At 44.7% G+C, this 22,577-nt stretch overlaps 1 protein-coding gene across 1 annotated transcript in view; it reads right to left on the bottom strand.

The window, feature by feature from the left end:
* Window positions 1–21,512, bottom strand: part of SYNPR (synaptoporin) — a 79,050-nt gene extending 57,538 nt beyond the window's left edge. Inside the window, exons 1-2 of the mRNA XM_065749388.1 lie at window positions 21,432–21,512; window positions 21,273–21,338 (exon numbers count right to left, since the gene is read on the bottom strand). Coding sequence (XP_065605460.1) covers window positions 21,273–21,338; window positions 21,432–21,449 — 84 coding nt within the window. The 5' untranslated portion in view covers window positions 21,450–21,512. The remainder of the gene's footprint in view (window positions 1–21,272; window positions 21,339–21,431) is intronic.
* Between the last annotated feature and the right edge of the window lie 1,065 nt (window positions 21,513–22,577).

Genomic DNA, 22,577 nt, shown 5'->3' with positions numbered 1-22,577 from the left:
AGACTGTCCTTTGTTTTGATAAATCAGATGAGGTCTTGGTTTGGTTTTATGTTTAGCAGAGGAAAGAATGCAGGCTATATTATTGCTATAGCACACACAAAACACAACAAAGAGGAAATAAATCAACTGAATCTCAATACTGGAAGCTATAACCATCATTTTATTTGTGTTTATATACAATGTTGACATGCAGGTGAGACCACTGCACGTATCAGTAGTTACAAGCCCAGAAGGGATGTTTTCTAGGTAACAAAGCACTTACAAATACAAATCAGTATCACAATTTCATTCATACACAAATCTGAGGGAAAGAGCTGGCATAAGTGTCAGCTCTATCTTTTGGACATATTTGGAATTCGATTTAAAAATTAACACAGACAAGTAAACATTCATGATAAAGGATAAAGAAACACAGCCCAAGCCTCCCACTCCCCTCAGCCTAAGGCAATACATACCCTCAAACGCAGTATTTAGCTCTGCATTACTAAACTATTTGCTGTTATTACTATTTTTTCCCCACTATAAATGTGCCAAGGTATTACTCCCAACATGACTGGTTTCTATTTTGAGGTAGCTGCAGCTCCTGCCTGCCAGCCAAGAGCCAGCAGCCGCTCAGAGCAGAAGGTCAGAAGCATACAGGATGCTCTGACTGAGCAAGCCCTGGGGGCAGTAGGGAGGCCAGGGCTCTGAGACTCCTCCAATACCCCACTGTGAGAGCTGCCAAGGAGCTCTTGGGATGGGAAACTGAGTCACAGGATGTAAGATTGCCCTGGAGAACTGGGAGAGGCAGCACGTGCTGGCCATCGCCCCTACTGCTGCATGCTTTTCCCCCCATCCCAATGAACACATTGTAGGATGAATACATCACCATGCATATGGCTACAGCCTCTGCAGAACATATTGCTCATACGAGTGCCAATTGTTTGGCAGTTGGAAGAAATTTGGCCAAGCCCCATTAGAAGATGCTGTTTGGAGTCGTGTGGATGTGTCATCCCTTCGCTACAATATTTTTAGAGCTATCTGTGTTTTCCTGTGTTTCTGCTGAGCACTGGTCCTCCCCAGGCTTGAAAATATTCTACTTTGTCCATAATGGGTGCACATCAAGGAAAAGCAGCTGACTTACTATCACTGTGCTCTGAACACGCTGCAAGCACACTGCCCCCTTGAACACAGAGGGAGCAGACAGTGAGAGCATTTGGACTCAGATCTTCCTTCTTCAGGTACTGACTTCAAACACTTTGCAACAGCTAAAGAAGCACAAGGATTCCACATTCAGCTCTGAACTTCTCTCTAACCTTTGTGGTGGCATTAGCATAAGGCAAGGAGACATATTTTGACTCCCATCTGTGCAAATCCTCCCCGTGCTGCAGAATCAACATTCTGTCAACCAATTATTTTATGCTGTATCACAGCACTGGGGGGGGGGTGGGGAGGAGGGGGGAAATCATCACACCTACAATCAAAAGAGCAAGGTTTTGCAACATAGCATGTACTAAAGATGTCTGTCTTGAGTCAAACTAGCAGCCATATTTTATTCAAGAAGCATGTAAACAAATCTGGCACATTCATTATAAAAAAAATTGAAAAAAAATTGTGTACCTAGCATGTTCATCACATTTCAGATATTCCATTCCTCCCTCCTCACTGAGCTCCATGGAGACAAGTCAATCACAGTTAACCATCTGGTAATCCTTAGCCCAGGCTGTGCAGCTGCTACCTACCATTTTTAATCAGGGCTATGTCTTCCATTCATGCTAAATAGGAGGCACGAACAGCTGCTTGGCCAACACTTTCAAGCAAGCAAGCTCTCTCTTTAGTATTCCTGGCTTCTCTTCCTTTCAGCTCTACATTTTGCCCATGTTTTACAAGCTTTCATTTAATAAATAAATAAATAAATAAAAAATGACAGTGAAATGAGAGGAAAATATTTCTGATAGATATATCTTCAGAGGGTATATCTGCACTAAACACGTTCCTGGAGGAACACTGACTGCAATCACAGCCTCTGCTGCAATAGTAACAATCAGCACGCCGATGGAAATACGTGTATTCCTTACCTACCGAAACAACTCTGAGCTTATTTTTGAACAGGGTCCAACTTCTACAGCACCCAGCTCTTCCCGAGATGCATCAGCACAGCAATACCTGCTCCAGAAAGCAGAACTTATTTACCTTGTTCAAGTGACAACACAAATTCAGTCTCCTATTTTTTGACATTGATGAGACAATATCAGCATTTATCCACAACAAATCACTGGGGTTTTTTTTTTTTTGGTGATTTGCTGGAAAATCCACAGCAATCTATACTACTGAGGTGATACTACTGAGGACTTTTTGCAGGTGCATTAGCTGAGCTGGTTTGTTTAGGCCTGCTCCTGCTTGTTAAGCTCTTTTTAGAAGAGTGGTGTCTTAGAATAAGGAAATCACCCACTGCCTCCACACGACTGCGTCACACAGTCCGTGTACACCCAAACACTGTAAGCACATACAGTAGTACAAACCCAAAGAACACTGTTACTTGCTCAGACTAATAATAGATAAATCCAATACGAAGGTCCTGCTGAAAAGAAATAAATTAAATCACAAAACAGACAATGCTCTAGGGAGTATAAAACAGACTTTATTAATGGCATGGCATTGAGGAAAAGTCTTGCATGAGCATATCAGTTTGCCCTGGCAGAAAATAAACAATACATTCTCAGTACAGAACAACGTCAAAGGCAACGCAACCATGCATTCATCCTCACCCACCATGAGGTCCAACATCTAACTTCTAAGCATTTGCCACAAGAAAGAAAAATATCAGACAACAGGACAGTGTTTTGCATGGGGGTGATTGTTCCTTCAAAACACAGAACTCATCCAAGCAAATTTTAAGAGAAAATAGAAATGAATGGGGTAGAAGGGATCTGTAAAAATATTGCTCTGGGATAATGAGAGCCATCAAATTGATAAGGTTGATTTTGTTTTATGGTCTTTATGTGTACACACATAAAATCACAACATTCTGCTTTAATGGCCCTACAATATTTCATGGGGATATTAAAAAAAAAAAAAGATTTCAGTGGTTAACCTAAATGTGCAGGGCTCTCCTCCACTCCTGCATCGGACAGTATAGGTGGGAAAATCTCTAAGTTTCTTTGTAAAAGATTGAAGAACAAACCATGAGCCCTGGTAAGTGCTTTTAAGGACTCTTGTTTCAACCACAGAAGTTCTCCCCACAAATGACAGACCTACACACGTACATCTCCAGGCCTTGATCTGATCAGCAGTGGGGAAAATGGGACAAAAGGAGAGAAGTATGAGGAAGAAAAATGGACACTGGATAGCACAAGTATGGATGATCCTTTGGGTGGAAATATAGATAATACAGTGGAACAGCTTTCTGCCCACTAGCTAAACCAATCTGGAAATAGACACTGCATATATCAAACTGGCCCATGCTGAAGCTGTCTTCTGCAAGTAGGTCAGCACTCACAGCCTACCCTTCCTCTTCCATATCCCTCCATGTTATGGAGGCAAAGAGCCTCTTCATGTAAATTTCGGATAGAAGATAATAGAAGTATATGCTAACAGGCAGCACCAAATGGTATCAACACTAGGAAACCACGAGAGCCAGCAGGTTTTATGGCAATTGCTCTGGTTGAGCCAGCAATATGGACACCACTGATAGTACCAAGGGTCCTCCAGAGGTGGTAACACAACAAACTCTGGTTCTGAAGCACCACCTGCACAATTTCTAAGCAAGCTACCACCTTGCAAAACAAGCACCAAAAAACTCTTCCTGTAACTGCAGTTAAGAGCAGAAAATCTCTTCAGTCATCATAATGCCACGAAGCTGCAAAAAGCTACACTTTCCAACCAAAATACTCTCAACATATTACCCTAAGCAGCACTGCCCACGTTGGAGCCAGTGGCTGCTATGTCTGGCAGAAAAGCTCATTCTCTGATGGCACTGCTGATGCACAAAGAGACACCATTTCTGATGAGAAAATGTTTCCTAACGCCCCTGAATTATTATGCAAAGAGGAGTGCCAGTGCTCTTTCCCTGGGCCAGGCACTGCTCTTATAATTAGGAAAACCTTATGGCATTTGGAGCATTTGATAGCCAGGTACAATCAGGGAGGTACCACTCAGAGCCTGGCAGGGCAGAATCTGGACAGACATGCATTCACCCCTGCAAAGCCTTTAGCCTTCCATGCCAGCATTAACATGTGCAGATCTACCTCACACTTAGTAGAGCTCAGTGTGCAAACACAGGATGGTGCTGAGCAAAAAATACATACAATGATGGGTTTGGATTTAATAACTTCATCTTGGTCGTTTGTTTTGTGTGTGCACGTGTATCATAAAACATCATTTTCCCTTGAGGCAAAAATCTCATTTCTACAGTATTTGGTCCCATGAGAAGAATATATTCGTCCTTAGATTTCCTCCTGACTAAAAAGCAGCTTGGCATCTCTTTGTTGGTTAGAGACAGAAACAAATCATGACCTGCCAGATGTGAGCTATAATAACAGTGGTGGTGACGATGCTGGTTTTCCCCTCCCTCCCCCCACACCAAGTAAACTAGTTATGAAACAGAGTCTAAAAGGGCTGAAAGAGAAATGCAGCATCTTTAAATAAGAAAACAGAATGAATTGGAAAGCTGGAAAAATAACTGGTGACTAATATGCAGATTTTAGCTTGCGGATCGGAAGCCACAGTTTGCTGGAAGTTGAATCCCTTCTGCTAATTTTCTCAAGATGAAAAAGGCACTTGTGTTCTCTCTCTATCTGAATGCTTTGCCTCCGTGCTTTTTGCAGCATATGCTCAAGTTTGCAGTTACTATTGATAGGATGCAAAAAACAACAAAAAAAACCAACAAAAACCCATTCCTAAGATTAAAAAAAATTAAGCCAAATGCTGCAGAATTCAAATCATAGTTCAGACAATTAACAATCAAACATCAATCCCTGGAAGCTTCACTTGCAAAAATTTCTACCACAGATGGAATTTCATTTAAATGAAGGACAGTAATGTTCAGATTGATGCTTCACTGGAGCCTGTGTACATGCATGAAAGCTGGCAAGCAAAATAAAACAGGAGAAGCGTTCAGACTATTTTAGGCTGAGTGCCCTGTGGGACACCTGAAAACTGCTAATTTGGAGAAGGATAGACACATGATTTCTGAGCAAGAAGAGAACCTGCTCTGTGACCATTAGCAGGGAGCATCCAGGGGATGAGCAGGAAGAAGTGATGGGCTGAGAGAGCAAAGTGAAAGATGTGCTGCCACCTTCACACTCTGCACTTCCTGAACCCAGCGGCCCTTGGTTCCCTCAGTAACAACAGAAAGCAGGAACAAGGCCATTACTCACTTCAGAAGAGGCTAAGCAGGCCAAAGTTAGGTCCTATCACTGTTTCACACTATATAACTCTGTATAGGAATTTCACAAAGTTAGGCAGGCAGTAAACTTAAGGCACAATAAATGGGAAGCAAATACATAGGAATCTATAGGAATCACAGAATTGCAGGGGCTAGAAAGTAACTCTAGAGACCATTAAGTCCCCCAGACAAAACAGGCTCCCTAGACCAGGTTGCTAACATTAAAACATGAAGATTATAACAATTAATTAGATCTGGAAGAAAAAAATCAATTTCCTAAGCATTTTTCTAAAGCAGCAATATATGAATATGGATAAAGACACACAAGCTTGTATAATCTCTAAGGTGAACTGACAAAAGTTATCATAATTTGTATGACCAGGTAAGAAACACGATCCTGTCATGCAGATAACAACACCATATATATTAAAGTAACATGGAAAAAGTATTCCTTATGAGTGTGAAAATACGTTAACCTCTTGGTGCTCTACGCAATTCATTATCACTGACAGAAGGCACACCATAAAATCCAAATCCCAAGTGTCAAAGTTTACAGACATGATACACAGTCATGAGTAATTTTAATTACATTGTTTCATCTGTGATCACCCTGTAAACAGGTTGGGGACTAATTGGATCAATTAATTAATTCTCATCAAGTGGAACACGATGCATGTTCAGCGGGATAAAAGCTATCCAGGCTGCAGAAAAAGCATTTGTTCTCAGCATTGTCAGGACAAGATCACTCCTATATTGGCTCAAACCAATATCGGCAGTGCTGTCAATGGAAGGCAGCACTGCCAGCCCACTGCTTCCCAAAGGCTCCACGCACAGAGTGAGGTGTTCTGAACAGCTGCAGATAGCTTACATACCCACTGCAACGGTCTCCATTATATTCAGTATTTGAAGAAGAAAACATTAAACAACAGGATGTTTTAACTCCTAAAACCAGTCAGTTACGTTTGCTGAAGTCCACGTGAATGAGTCAGTAAGAGCAACTAAGGAGCAAGCATGAAACAAAAGGCCTGTTTTAAATAGGTCTATCCTTTAGAAATTTTTGTAATTACACACTGCAAATGCATTTGCATGTTCAATGAGCAATACATGTTTCTTGCAATGAGAAAGCCTGGAAAGATTAATCAAAGCCTAGCTAATCACAGCAAAGGCTAATTGGCTTCCATAGTGCATCATCCTGCAGAATCTAGCATTAGCACAAGCTTTGCAAACCACTAGTTGGCAGAAAATCCCAATTTATTTTGATAACAGAGGTCTTACCTTGAGGGGTATCCATGACCATATAATCAGGTGGTGCATCAGTGGCCCATTCCATGCCCTCCAGTCAGCATCACCCAGCTGATCTACTCAACAGACGGGAAAGATGGGTACAGACCACAACTCAAAGAGCAGTTTGGGAAGGGAGAAAGGTGCAGAGTGATACATAATGAGTTGAAATATTTTCCTTTTAAGGAAGAGTGCAAAAGAGAAACTAATTAATAAATTGCCGTGAGTAATGCAATCCAAAAAAATGTAAAATAATTGATGGACTGAAGTATTTCCCTACAGCGAGCTGTCATCTCAGTTTGTGAACTGTAATGCTGATTTCCTCAGTTATAAAAATAAAAAATAAAAAAGGGCAATTTCTTTTCATTTATTTAGACTTCATATTTTAGCTGATCTTCTTTAACCTTCAGTGGGTTTTCAGATGGAGAAGTAACCCAATCTCTCTCTTCCCAGACATGATCTGTATGTGGTCATATTCTAGAGAAATACATCTTAGTAATTCCAGACTAGGATTTCCACCAGAACAACACATGACAGTAAACTACAAAACCAAAAGAAAATCAGACCTTACTGGCTGAGTGAGGGTGAACACACTTTACATAAAGATGAATTTATTCATTAAAAGACTCAATTTGAAATCATCTTACATCTGAGTAAGAGCTTAAAATTATTGTAATCAACCTAACAGAAGTATCATAAATATTATTGGCTTGGTACACATCAACTTCAAGGACTCAGAACCAGAACGTACTGCAGTACTGAACCTTGTAAGCAGGAAATACTTCTGTTATTTCAGCTCAGCAATGAATTCATGGAGGAAGAACCAAGATCCCTCCAAGATCACCTGTAAGCATCTGGCCATCTCCCACCAGGTCACAGCAAAATAATACCTTTTGAGGCTCATATATAGCTGTCAGAGCACTTATTGCACAGTGTGGAGGTAAACAAGACAGCTCTGTAAGCAGTGCAGACCCATCAATACAGCTCTTTGTTGCTGAAAAATCTCAGCTAATCAATAGGGTCAGGCCCAGGACCGACCCAACTCTTCCTGTGGCATCCCTGGTGACAAGTGGGCCCACCACCACTTCCAGAGCCAGGGGGCATCTCCATATTACATATGGTGCACGCACTGCTAGCATCTGTCATTCAGAACACTCAGCTTCAGAACTCCTACTACAACGGTTAAATGTAAGAAAACAGTCTAATTTTGCACTTCAGAAGACCAACTCAGTACGAGTCCCCTCACCGGCTGTAAACCCAAGTGCCAGACCTGGGTGATTAGGACCGTGTGTTTCCTAGGTGATAAGCCTTTCATTTTTCTGGAAGACATTTGAAATAGAGCATAGGAAGATTAATCCTCCCCAGAGAAGGGAGAGTTCACTGGCTAATTTCTCTTGCATTTAGATGTAATAATTAGGCATATTGATTCTTCTGCTTTGTTCCTTACCGTTATAACAAAATAATTAACGGAACTTCAAGAAAATATTTGAAAGCTCACTTCACGTTGTCTCTTCAAACATGGCTCACCTAACACTTATGTGCACACCCAAAGGGAACAGGGAAAAGCAGATTCTCACCGTATTTACCTCTTCAGTTCATCAGGCACCGACCTCAGGCAGCAAAGCACTGCCTCAGGCTCTGCTCCCTGTGCTGCCGATTAGACTGAATGGCAACACAAATGGGATCCAGCTGGTGCAACCAAGGTGAGCGTTGCTTTCCTAAGTTACCAGAGCAGCTTCCTATTGGGGGGGACCCTCAAAATATTACAAGATTCTAGGGCCCCCCAACAGCCCTAGAGGTGTACAGTTTGGCTGAACTGCATCCACTGAGCATGTACGCACAGGGAAAACCAAAGCTGCAACACTTATTAGAAGGATGAATGAAGATATTAAACTCATAAAAAGTTCTGAGCAAAGCCTATTCACCATTTAAGCAGAAAAGGATTTTCTCATGTCTAATTCAACATTACTAATTCAAGAGTTTATAAGAATTCTCTGATCTCTGCAGCATGTCTCAGATTTAAATAATTTTCAGCAATTTTCTATCAAATTGCCTTGAAAATATTAATACTGTAAAAACACAAGGAAAATCATATGCACTTTAACACATGCTGGCAAGCTCAGCTGATACAAAACCCTTATTTCCCAGCTACTGAGAGGCAAGTGGGACACTTGCTCCCCAAAACATGCAGATATGCTGCCCTGGAGCACAGTACCTGATGCGTGCAATGCAAATGAGCATTCAGGTCCAAGGTGAGGACCAACCTTTGCAGAAGATGTGCAGAGATCACTGGAGCACCCTGCCACAAGAAGGGAAGTTGCAGCCTTCCCCACTTTTCCCCTTCATTCAAAGCTCACCCAGACCTTTGTGACTATTTTAGCTCTGGCAAGATGTTAGATATCAATACTTAATAGGCATCTCTTGTACCTAGTGGTCACTCTGACAGTAGGGAGCCAATGTCTTTGAACACTTCAAGCAGAAATGTTGGATGTGAATACCTGTTTGGAGGAGAAAACATCTGAAGAATGTGTTTCTCTGATATTTATACTTCCTTGGAAATGAAGGGTGTTTTCTGTATGACTCACATTCATGTTTTTCACTTGCGATATTTTTAAACTCTGAGATTCAGCACTGACTGAGTGCAAAAAGTGCAACATTTCTACCATTCGACCCTAAAGGGGCTTATGGCCAAGTATGGGGGACAGCTGGAGCAGGGAATGGGTCATTCCATTATACTACAGGGACAGAAAGCCTAAAAGAAATAGTTTGGGGATTTATAAACATCAGTCATACATGAAAGATAAAACTTAGCAGGCAAATTAAAGCAGCACGTAGACTCATTTTGTATCAGAACACCATGTGTATTTGAAAATAAATAATCCACCCAGAATAAGAGCTCCTTTCACAGAATCACAGAATGACTTGGGTTGGAAAGAACCTCCAAAATCATTTAGTTCCAACCCCCTGCCATAAGCAGGATTGCCAACCTCTAAACCAGAGACTAGATCAGGCTGCCCAGGGCCCCATCCAACCTGGCCTTGAATGCCTCCAGGAATGGGCATCCACAACTCCTCTGGGCAACCTGTGCCCCTGCCTCACCTTTCCCTCCCTTCTACCCAAGGGTACCTTTACAGCTTAGTTTGGAGCTAAACAAAACACTGCAATTAATTAAATAACACCCAGAAGGAGATATTCCCAAGATGCACGTGTCTTGTTCCCATGAATTTTCTCTTACTGTGCATCCCTCCTCAAATCCACCCTGTTCACATGAGGGTGGCACAGAGAAACCCGTCATAGCTACATAGCAAAGGCTGCACCCTGAGCCCCCAGGTCTGAAATTACACACCTCTAAGAGCTAAAAAAACAGAAAACAAATGCAAGAAATAACAAGAAAAAGGGGTTTTGAAACTGTTCCCCCTGAGTCCAGCTCCTCCTGCAGCTTAGAGAAGGCTGAATGGAGTAAGGCTTGCCATGAAATCATGTTGCCTCAGTTAAAATGACTTTAAGAGCAGGCAAACTTAAATACTGCCTTTCTTTAAATGCTATTTAGTTCCTTATAGCATCATTCAAGAGACATAAATGCAAGCCCCAAGCTCAGACACAATTAGTTGCCCAGAGGAAAACCACAGGCAAGGCTGCTCTGGTGAGGAAGGGTTTTGTAAACACATTTCTTTCTGCAGGAGGCAGCTGGAGCAGGAAGGCTGAGGCAGAGGAACAAGGCAACCAGGTAGAATGGTGCTAAAACCTGGAAAGTAAGAAAGAGGGCTTGGTGCCCAGTCAGCAGGGAGGAAGCAGCACCCCTGTACAAATAAACATGGGTGCATCACTGAAACACCTGAAGCAATGTCTTCTAAAAGATGCAACATGCAAGGGTCTGAAAATTTTGCTAACAATCCCCATCATCAGGGGTAATATCACCAAAGAAAACCTGTTCGTTCTATACAAAAATGTCTCCAGTCCCCTACGTGCCAGGGAGCACACTGTTTTCTGCACAATAACCCAGCACTCTGCAAGAGACAGAATTTAAATACATTTCCATTCAGATAACTTATCTCTTCCCCTCCCCACTTGCAGCTTGTTAAAGAAGTGACTTGAACTTAGAGCACCGCAGGGTTTTTTCTACTCGGGTTTTTAATTCACTGGCATCATAAAGACCTTCAGCAACTTACAGTGTGAAGAGCATTCTTTGGACTGCCCTGCTTAATACACTGAGGTTGCTTCATTACTTACATCGCATTACACAGGGGCTAACAAATTGGCTGTGCCCAGGGGCCAGCCTGAGACAGATGTTCTCCAGCACCCCACATCTGGGCTGCCCAGCTCCTGTACTGTAGCTGCCCCTCCACAGTGCAGAGCCAACACAGCACACCTAAATGCTAACTCAAAACTAGGATAAATGAGAGAAATGCTGAAGAGGAGACAGCCACATCATCAGGCTTCACTAATCAAGGTGTTGCAATTAGCAAAAAAAAATTTTTTTTAAAGGAAAAAAAGAAGAAGGGAATTGCAGATGTCCTAATTCTATTGGATTATGGCAAGAAACACCAGAGGGACCAAAATATGTTTTTTCCTACCTCTTCCTATGACATCTGAACTACTTGTCCTCCTGTCAGTCAGTAGGACACAAGGCAGATCCTCCAGCCAAGTGTGGTCATGGTGACAGTTTTGTTGAGATTCACAAATTCCACGTTTAGTAGCCATGACCAAACTACACACAAAGACTGTGTCCTGCACATACCTTTGGGACCCACTGGGATACTAACAAAATGGCATCTTGGCCAGAAAATCCCACCGGTTTTCTTCCCACGCATTGAAAGCAGAGCAATCCCACAGCTCTTTGCCCAATTCCATCCTGCTGTTTCTCTGAGACACCTCTTCTCCCCAGCTCCTTCCCATTCATACATGGTGGGCACAGTGCTGATGGGTGGATGATTGCAGAGGCCTTTTCCAACCTTAATGACTCTATGACACGTACCACAAGTTGGCTTCAAGCATCACAAACAACACAGGTGATTAACAACGGAACAGACTGCAAGAAATTCACTTTCCTCTTTGAGAGCACCTGCACTTCTTGGTAGTACAGAACACTGATAAAATGCCAGGAGGACGGTACATACAGAACACGAGCGTGCTATACATGGCACACTGAATTCGATTTTGCTGCATGCCACCATATGGAACAGAATCTCAGCGTCATCAAACGTTTACCTAAACTCCATTAATGTCTTCTGCAAGCCAATATTTATAGCATACACACCAGTAGCTGCTGTCAGAGTGTGTATAAATGTTAAACTGAGCTGTTAAAGAAACATAATGACAGATGTAGAGATGCTGAAGAGTGCAATCTATTCTAATTTATGATAATTTATTTCCATCATCTGGAGCCCTATTCAGAAGGGAAAGCTGAATGCATCCCAAAGCGCATCACGGGATGGAGCGTAAAAATCCCCAGAAAATCTCTTTGAAGAGAGTACTCTTGTCCTCACACCCAGCAGCCTCTGTGCAGGAGGGATGCAGATGTGGGGTACGCAGCTCCCTGCCTCCAGCAGCCCAGGGACGTGCAGATTTCATTGCAAGTAGGGAAGAGCTGGGAACTGTTCGTCCCATGAGATCATTGCTGAGTCACTACTTTTTAGGCACTAAGCTGCGGAAACAATATTTGTTCGCTTTGTCAGAGCTTCTTCAGCTGCATTAACAAACCCATACAACATCCACGGGTGGCCAGTGCTAATGAGCACAGAAACAAAAAGATGGAAAAGCAGTTGGATGGTGTGGCAGAGAGAGCTTCTCTATTTCACTGCTCGGCAGCACAAGCTGTGCTGGCGCGGTTCTGCCCCAAGCCTGTCCTTGCTCTCCTGTTGCTGCACCATTCTACTGTGAAAACCATGACAGAAGGGATGGGAAATAAGGGAAAAAAGAGGAGAAAAAGAAGGAAAGGAACACAATAGAAAAAGCAAGCTGTGCCAGCACACAGTCCCCACAGTGGAAAGTGCTCCAGTCCAGCTGCAGGGAGCAGCACAGGCAAGGAGCTCACTTCCACAGCACCATGGCATCACACTCAGTGGCAGCAGGTGACCTGCTGCTGCGCCCACCCTGTGTGTCCCCACATATGTTGGCTGCTGAGACACAGCTTCGGGTGCCTGCCAAGGCCCTGCAATCTGGGACAGCACAGATCTGGTGCTGGGATGGGCTCTGATTGCACAAAACCTCCTGCAACACACACAAAGTATAAGCATAAACTACAACGCCAATATGCACACTGTCTAAAAATCAGTGCTTGACAGCTAAAGGTTTTCCACGAAAAGCATTTTTTGCATTTTTGACTTGTTCATTTTTTTCCAAAAAATGTATTGCCTCTGCCCCAAAAATGTTAAACCTCCTCTGCGAGTCCCAGTGCCAAGAGTGCAAGTGGCTCTGCCCCTCCAGCAGGGAGCCTGGTGCTTAAAAGCATGGTGCTGGAGGGGAACAAGGACCTGGTCACTGCTTCTTAAAGGAAAGATTTGCATAGAATATCCCAAGTTGGAAGAGACCCCATAAGGATCATCAAATCCAAATCCTGGCTCCACAGAGGACTGCCCAAAAATCAGACCACATATCTGAGACCGTTGTCCAGATGCTTCTTGAACTCTGGCAAATTCATTGCCATGACCACTTCCCAGGGGAGCCTGTTCCAGTGCCCAAGCACCATCTCAGTGAAGAACCTTTTCCTGATACCCAACTTGAGCCACCAACTGAGCTTTGAGTTGAAAGATAGCAGCCATATGTAAGCTTGGAATAAAATGCAGTTAGGACCCAACAAAAAAAACACTACGTATATCAGCTCACTGAGATCAAAGGCACGCAGCAGCAAAGAATTTAATTAAAATGTTAAAATTAACTAGAAAGGCATCCATTGTTTAATTCTTTTGGCAGGCATGTTCTTGCAAAGTGGGACCTAATTCCACTCCAGCACACTGGCTGCTCTGGGAGATGGCGATCTGCAGACTTATGGCTGCAGAATTTGGCACTGGGGAGAACCCCACACTCACTGGGTTTTACAGGGAGAGGTTTTAAAGAACTATCTCCAATAAAGCACTTGGAGAAACTGCTCCACTCTAAAGAAGTATGCAAAAGAATGCGGTCTGCAGTAATAAGCCAGTTTTCAGGATCCAACCTAACTACACTGAGATGGGCCAGAGAGGCATTTCACCCAGCATCAGGAAGGTGGCACTTAGGGACACAGCAATCACAGTGGTGATGGGTTGATGGTTGGACTTGATGACCTCGGAGGTCTTAATGTTTCTACAATTTTGTGATTCAATTATGCCAAATATGAGGTGCCAATATGAGCACCCAGCATGCAAATGTCAAAGAGCTGGAGCTGAGGCTTAGCATTTCAAACCAGATACCTTGGATCCGCATCACCTGAGGAGTAACACCAGAGGGCAGAGCATGTACATCAGCAGTGAAGTTTCAGGACAGACATCACAAACTACTGCTGGAAATTCAAGGAGCTGTAAAGAGCAGTTACCCAGCACTACCAGCTGAGGTGGCGGAGGTGTACAGCTGCCTATTCACTTCCACCAATGTTCACTCAGGTTGTTTACAACAGGCTCTGGTATTTCTCATAAAAGAAGAATCAGGTTTGAAAGTGCAGGAGTTTTGTGGGATAGACAGATATATTTATTTTATCCTCAATGCCACATCATCATGGTTCTTTAACACCTCCAGGGTCAGTGATTCCACCCCTCCCTGGGCAGCCTGTGCCAGTGCCCGATCACTCTGAGACATTTTTCCTAATGTCCAACCTGAACATCTGCTGGCACAACTTAAGGGCTTTACCATCTGAATGTTTATAATATGCTCATGAAATCTTCCAGCTCTACAGTTTTCCACATGCTTCCTTACCACAGAGACATGGGAGGGTGCATGCTGCCTTCCAGTACTATTGAGTGAACAGCACGCCCACTGGGACCATTTAACAAAGAGATTACCCCAATCCCAATTGTGAGACCTTCCAGCTTCCCTCTCCACTGCTGGGACACAGCACTGGTCCATGCTGCATTGGGCTGTTCCTCTAGAGAGAGCTCCTCTATTGAGGGCCCACGTTTGTCTGATCCCTTGCTGAGCTTCTCCCCAAGAAATATAAAGATACTCAGCCCTGGAAGTAACTGAGCTGTCTGCTGCCTGGATTTCAGTCCTGATCACAGCCACAACCCTGAGCGTGACCACCAGTTCTCATCCCTCTGTGTGTTTGAGATTGGCTTTGAGCTATTTGCAGATGTCCACAATTCACACATGCAGCAATCCTCTGTGCACTCAGGGATGAGAATGCATGCACAAGCACAGGCTGCCAACAAAGCAAGACCTAACATTCCTGGTTTTATGAATGGCTCTTAGAAAATACTTATCTGACTGCATGCCACTGCCAAACTCTTTTAATGCCATGATTTGTGTCTGCAGTCATACTCATTGAGAACACCACCAGTTTTCATGGCTTATGCATCTCCTTGAGCATGGGCAGCACTATTGACTTTTCCAGCTGAGCAACTGTAATATTTATTCTGAATGGAAAGACACTGCTTCCAGAGACAAACTTGAGTAGTTTCTGCAATGGCCAGAAGATGAAACTGTGCAAATTAAACACAACAAAAGCTGGCAGTTGGTCTATAGTCAGTATTCTTTTCCTTTTGCCAAAAATAAAGCAAGTTGCTAAGGTGACAACTATGTCTTTGCAGTACATGTGCCACTTTGATCAAACACCTCAAAAGCAGCACCTCCACGTGTTCCTTTCCACTACGTTCTTCGCAGCACTTGCTGGATCCCCCAAGAACAAAAGCCATTATCAGAGAATCATTAAGGCTGAAAAAGACTACTGATATCATCTAGTCCAACCATCAACCCATCACCACACTTAAGGCCCCTCCAGCCAGATACCATGCTGGGTGGGCAGACAGACAAGTGCTCTTTGCTGCTGGAGTATAACATTTGATTGCTTTTACTCAATTCCAAGAAGAGGTTGGGACACAAGCCCAGGTTCATACGGGGACCACAGGATCCAAAGGATGGCAGCTCTTTGTCATGAGCACATTCCTTCCTGACCACAACACCAGAATCCAGAGATGTCAACAGGCAGGGCTTTCACCCAGGGCTCCAATTATGCAGACACTGATTTACAGGAGTGATGACTGAAACATCTCCCTCATAAGAATTGGCAGGGATCCTGTAACTGTGTATATCTAAAGGCACAGCCCTCTATCTCCACACATCTCCTTGCTAGTTTGAAAGTCAGATCATTTTTGTTCTTCCTTTCATGGAAACCTGGTTTGCATATATAATCAAGTTTAGCATTAATGAGTTTCTCTTCTCATCTTTTATTCCTGCAGCTTCGATCAGCCACACTCAGGTATCACCAGCTGAGTCTGCCATCAGGAAGGTGGCTTACCATAAAGAGATTTTACCAGGTTCACTCAGGGATCTCTATGGAGTTCCTCACTCCAAAGAACCCCTGCTTCCCAAAAAGCACTTTCTCAACCAGACTCACTAATCCAGTGTAACTCCTGGGTACCCAGTCCCACTCAGCTTGAGCTTGGCCTGCTTAATCATCAAGACTTAAACAAGTTGTTAGATGACCTTATAAAATTGATTCTGCCTTGATTATAGCTTGAGTCCAAGTGGAAACGGCAGGCACACCTCAGATGAAAGATGCGATTCATTTGCAGTGTGGTCAGGCATCACTGACCTTTACTCCTTTCTTCTTTGCCTGCTCCAGAATTTGTACCACACACAAAAAACATGCATGTGAGCAGCATGCAGAACAGCCAGCTCTGTGCAGTCTGCATGGAAACAGGGGATCACAGAACAGATTTTCTGCTCCTTCATTTGTCTGCTGGGTTTTCAGTCTTCAGGGCTTCCATCTCTCTTCAGCTACCATATGGTAGCATATGGCTTATCAAAGCCAAAGGTTTCAGAATCACAAGACTCCCAGAAATTGAGACTTTAAAACCACAAGGTAAAATACTTCACTGAGTGCCTCTGCTGCTTTCGTTCCAGTCCCATCAGTGGTGAAACATGGATTCACATCTCTCTTCAATGAGGTTGCAGTGACTGATGCCCTGCTAAGTGTCTGGAAGTTGCATGTCCAACCACAAGGATCAACAGCCTGCTCACAGGACTCAGTTCCATTGGGTGCTCACATCCCCTTGCTCCAAAGTGGCAATCTTGTCTGTGATGTACTGCAGAGTATTTTGCATGCGTTATGCTAAGCTGCCTATAGGAAACCATCCCATCAAGGGTTAGTTACATAAAAATTACCTTTCTAGTGTTAAAATACCATGGAAATGGATTTATACTTTTTCATTAAGTAACAGACGTCGTATTGACCTGACACTGTTCATATAAAGTCTCTGAGATAGTAACTGGGGTCAGGTTTTCAAAAACAACCAAGGACCTGCTCCACAAGGAAGACAACCAAAATCAGCAATACATTTTTTGATGTGTTTGTGTATCCTACACATTAAGATGGACAGATCCAACACAGAACGCAGCATCCTTCCTTGGTGTTGCACAAGCAACATCAGCAGGCAGGAAAAAAGTTATTTTATGTGGCTTTTCTCCCAACCCAAGGATGGAGAAGAGCTAACACCCAACCCTCCAGCCACGCATCCATGAGCATTAGGCTTCAGCAGGATTACCTGACTCCTGCACCTACAGTACTCCTTATAGATCACTTTCCACCCATACCAGAGTAGACAGTCACCTTCTGGTTAAGCAAAACACAAACACAACCAAATGTGATGAAGCAGCTCAAACGACTTGAAAAGAATCTTAGGTCCATAATACTTAATCTCAGTGCAGGTGACCTTTATTATTATCATTATTTATTTTCATCAGCTCATGATATCTAAGCTTTTCTAGGACACACTTGGAAGCACACACCTACTGAAGTCCATTCATATGCATGTAAATATAATTCAACTGAGGGGGACCACAGCCAGATAAGCAATCACCATTAGGACAAAGACTTTCCATCAGTTTTTCTAGACTGAGATTCCTTTTGCCTTCCAAGCACACATCTGTTTGCAAGGAAAGTTTGCTAACCCTTTCAGAGGCCAGGGGAAAGCAAGCTTTGCTCTTGCCAGGCTTTTCTTCCTAGCTCCCAAGCCATAAGATCACATCATGAGGGCAAGGAAGCAGAGCAGGGTTACTTTGGTCCACGTCCACACAGGTTTTGAAACCTCTCTGCAATTCATATATCCAGTTTCTATCAGAGATAAATGGGGATCTGTTGCAAAATGCCAGACACTGCTCTGGAAACCTTTGGTACACCCCATGCAGAATTGTGTGCAGTCACTATCTGCAGTCATGCAAAGACCAGAATGTAATTTTTCTGCGCAAAGCAAGAACTAAAACAACTCTTCAGATTCAGGTTCATTAAACATCTCAATGTTGACATCTACACTGTTCTGTCAAGAAAAGCTCCAACAGTGTTTTTCAGCCTGTAACACCACTGGTGGCCAAAAACCACAGCTCCAGGACAGATCCCAGCTACACACATTGCGTTGTACAAGAGATGAGCAGTAGGACAGACAGTTCAGTAAGCAACAGAAGAAAGGGGAAAGGCTCTTAAAAACGTCAGCCTAATTTCATTTACCAAAATGTTTTTGCAGGTAACCCCAGCTCCATAAGAAGCACTTCATGTACATGCTACACTGCAGATGCACAAAGCTCTGCTTTTCAATAGATTCACTCCAGAGAAGCAACAATCGTGATGCAAATATAACATGACTGACAAACTTGCTTTCCCTGCTTACTCTTCACAGACCCAATCAAAGCAATCCAAACACATCCAGATGTCCACGTGACAGAAATTAATCCAGGGAGACAAGCGAATGTATTTCTTCCATCTTTCCTTACTCACTGTTGTCAGGTGCACACTGAGGAGTCACTTCTCAGGCAAAGCTGTAACACTGTTAACTGGTCACAGAGGACCACGGAGCCATAGCAATTATGAGAAATAAACTTCAGCAGCATACCCTTGTCTCAAGTGAAGACCAAGCAGGGGGATGAAGGGGCAGGAGAGCAATCACAGCTCTTCAGCAGCTTTCCCCAGCACATGCCATGAAGCAAGAGTTGACTCAGAACTGGGAACACACGGAGCCCACCCAGCACAGCTGCATACAGTTCTACAAGCCCAGAACTGTGAGTTCCCAACTTCCCCCCAAAATGCAGTTTTGGTGTTTAATTGCCACAAGCCTTTTTCTTTTTCTAACCTATCCTGGGCTTAACACAGTGTTGTCACCTAATGGCTTCCAAATGCAATTTCTTGCCTGGAAATAGATTGCAAAGTACATGAGAAATACAAATGAAAACATACCATGAATATTCAGAAGAATCAGTCCTATTTCAGCATCTTCTCTCACGGTGCTCAGCGATAATCAAAACAGAAGATTGCAAGAGGTCCAATCCAGTGCCTGCTCCTCCAGACACAGCTCCAGAAGGCAGTTATCAACCTGAGAACCTACAGCCATCCTGGTTGTCTCCAGACTTGGAAGTATTTGTGTTGTTTTTAGGGCAGAGGTTTATAAATAAAGACATGGACCCCTGAGCTACCTCTGCCATGGACCTACCCAAACAGACCACAAGACGAGAGCACATGTTAGGGATTGGTCTGCCTGGACCAGCTGAGCATCTTTTGGTCCCAGTGTGCCACTCATGATGTAGCCCTCCCACCCCTTATGTCCCTAACAGCTCCTGAAATTCAGAACTTGGCTTTCTGGGAAACAAGCATTAAAAAAAAACAACAACACATGTTTTCCACAAGCAGAAATGAACACTTCCCTTTAGATGATAAATAAGCCAAAAGAAGGCAATATTAAAACTAGTTGCAGTCCCTTTCCCATATCCTAAAGCTCCACGTGTGTTGTGATTCAGGTGTCACGTCATCACACGATGCCAGTCACACTTTCCCATAGGTGATTACTCTAAACCTCAAAGAAACTCATCAGCGTTAACGAGAGCAGCTTTAATAAATTCCACTGTCACCAGCACTTTCTGCATAAAAACCCCACTCACACATCATTTAACACCCAAAATGAAACAGCTGTAAATCCAGCAATTAGCAGTGTAATTTGACTGTTCTGATCAAGCGTACCGAAGGCTGCAATGCTGCTGGGGAATGTGAAAGCTGCCACAGAATCTGCCAGAGCTCTGGCTCTGTTTTGGTTTAAAAAGGCAGTTGGAGTGAAGGAAAGGGAGTCAGAGGGAGAGATGAACACTTATTGGGATCATAGATGATGGAGAGTTGGTGGATAAGGTAAGAGGAGAAGGATGGGTGCAGCAAGAAGTGAAGAGAGCTGGAATTCATGTAATCCTGTCCAGTTGATAAATAAAGTCTCACTCTTTACGTTAAGGTGTGCTTAGTTCCACTCACGTGTACATTTCTAAATTTGAAGGAGTCATTTCTCAGGCCATCTTGAATTCTGATACACTTTGTACCCTTTTGCTCACTTCCAAAGGGCTGATCCACCTCAGCAGTGACAGAGAGCTCTGTTTCCATAACAGACCCCTGTATATTTGTATAATGCAAACAGGCAATGTGCAGATGGAGCAACAGGAGAATTTTTAAAATGTGGCTTTCAACCACGACAGAGGCAGGTTTACATACAACAGTTGAAAAAAGTTACAGAACTGGGCAACTGCCAGGGAAAGACACCTGAGAACTCCCACATACCGCCCCAAAGACATGAATGCACTGTGGGGAAGAGTTTCCTGCAAGGTCACAGCTCATGCCCCTGGAGCTCACTGCCCTGCTGCCACCAGCACAGCTGCACAGAGCGAAGGCACCACGCTCCCAGCAGCGATTTGCCATGGAAATAGCTTTGCTCCCTGTTCTGCTCCACAACTGCTTTCACAGTGATCAGCAGAGAGAGCCCAGGGCTCAGCCCCTGAGCACCCCAGTTCTCCTGGAAGCAGGAGCAGCAGTGCTGCTGGGATGCACACAGGTCACCGTGCTGCAGGACCACCTCATCCCAAGCCCACAGCCATGTGTCCATCACCCAGTTCTGCTGCACACGGAGGGCTCTGGGGGTCAGCAACCCCCCAGCACACCCCCAACACCTCTTCATTATGGTGAGCACGGTGGGTGCCAGCGTGTGAGTAATGGCACCCGCACGCTGATGCACCCCCCAAAATATGCAGCTTACATAATTCCCCAGCCAGTCGGCGTTAGGGGAATGTGATTAATCCTCCATGACATGTTCTGAACTTTCCGTTCAGAGCAGCTCTCTCCTCCTGCAGACCTACTGGCGATGAATGTCATTTGACCTGCAGACTTCACTACGAATGAGCATCAGAGCAACAAACAGTGACATTGCTCTGCAAACCAATTATCTGCCTCCTTTCCCGCTCGGCCCAGAGACAAGTTTGCTAAATGCATAATGAAATCTTTTATTTCTTTTTTAACTGCACAAGGATGGGGGGCACCCACAACCCCAATTCCACCCCATCCCCGCAGGACGACGGGTCCCCATCCTCAGCCCCACACCCCGCATCCCAGCTCCGCTCCCACCTGTTCCGCGGGACTCACTTCGGAGACATCCCCCCCCCATCCCATCAAAATCCCCCAACCGACCCACCCGGCACTCACCCACTCCAACACCCTGAGGAAGGCCAGCGGTTCCTTCACCACGCGGAAAGTCCCCGCGGAGGCGAGCTGCGGGGCAGAGAGAGAGAGACAAGCGATCAGAGAGGAGAGCGATCGGCAGCGCGCAACCCCGCGCACGACCCGCGGAGATGCTCATCCTACCTGGTCCACCGCTTCCATGGCGCCGCAGCCCCGCGGAGCCGAGCGGAGCGGAGCGGATCCGCCCGCCAGCCGCCAGCCGGGGATGCGCGCCGCTGCCCCCGCGCACGCCGGGCGGAGCAGCCGGGCGGGGCCCCGCACCCCCCGCACCGCCCCGCGGAGCCGCCCCGCGCCATGGGAGCGCTCCCGGAGCACAGGCTGGCGTTTAGGATGGGGTGGGTTCTTCAAAAAGGGGTTTTTTATTTACTTGGGAAGGGAAAGGGGTGTGTGTGGGGGGGGAGGGAGGGGAGGTTTAAGGAATTTAAGTCAAAGGGGTGAAGAAATGGAAGAACGCGTGAAATAGAGGAAATAAATAAAACACGGGGAAAATAAATAAATAAAACAAGGAAAAATAAATAAACGAGAAAAAAAAAAAAAAAAAGAAAGAAAGAAAGAAAGAAAAACTGCCTTCCCCTCCCCCCGCCCACCAAGGAGCGGCTAACATTAGCGCCCCGTGTCCTCCTTTCCCCTCCCGCCCCCGGCCCCCTGCGGCAGCTGCCTGCTGTCCCGCCCTCCCTCGTGCTTTTGTGGCATTTCCTTGACAGCAGAGCGGCTTTTTTCCGTCTCTCGTTGCCGTTGTTCTGGCCTCGTTTCACCGCGTAACCTCAATAATGATGCGAACTCCCGGGCGGTACATCCCCGTGTCGGTCCGCGCTCGCGTTGCCCTCACGCGCTGCCAGCGCTTCCAGTTCACTGTGGCTTTAAAAACATCACCGTAAGAGATCCTGGTCCATCAAAGGCTTTAGGAAGCGCTGAGAACACAAACCGACTGAACAGCACGTATCCAGCCAGATTCAGTTTTGCAAACACCACTACCCATTCTGCCACCCCAACCCCAGTGCTCCCTCGGCAGCTGGACCCCGGTAGGTCAGAGAGCACCTGAGAAGCACCTGAGGCTCTTGCTCCTCCTGATCAGCCAAGCAGCTGTGGAAGTTCAACGAGTCTACCAGCCTTATTCAGGATTAAGATCTATTAAATATATATATATATATATATATATATATCCATGTCTTCCAGGAGCGAACAAGAGGAATGCAGGGGGACAGGGAATTAAGTTTAACTGGAGCTCTACTGAGAAGATTCAGTGTCAAAGCCACAGAACCCAGCTAC

The sequence above is a fragment of the Cyrtonyx montezumae genome, unplaced genomic scaffold, assembly GCF_038088225.1.
Source record: "Cyrtonyx montezumae isolate F1298 unplaced genomic scaffold, pur_monq_1.0 scaffold_6, whole genome shotgun sequence".
Taxonomy (NCBI): domain Eukaryota; kingdom Metazoa; phylum Chordata; class Aves; order Galliformes; family Odontophoridae; genus Cyrtonyx; species Cyrtonyx montezumae.
This window is presented reverse-complemented; position numbering and strand designations above follow the sequence as displayed.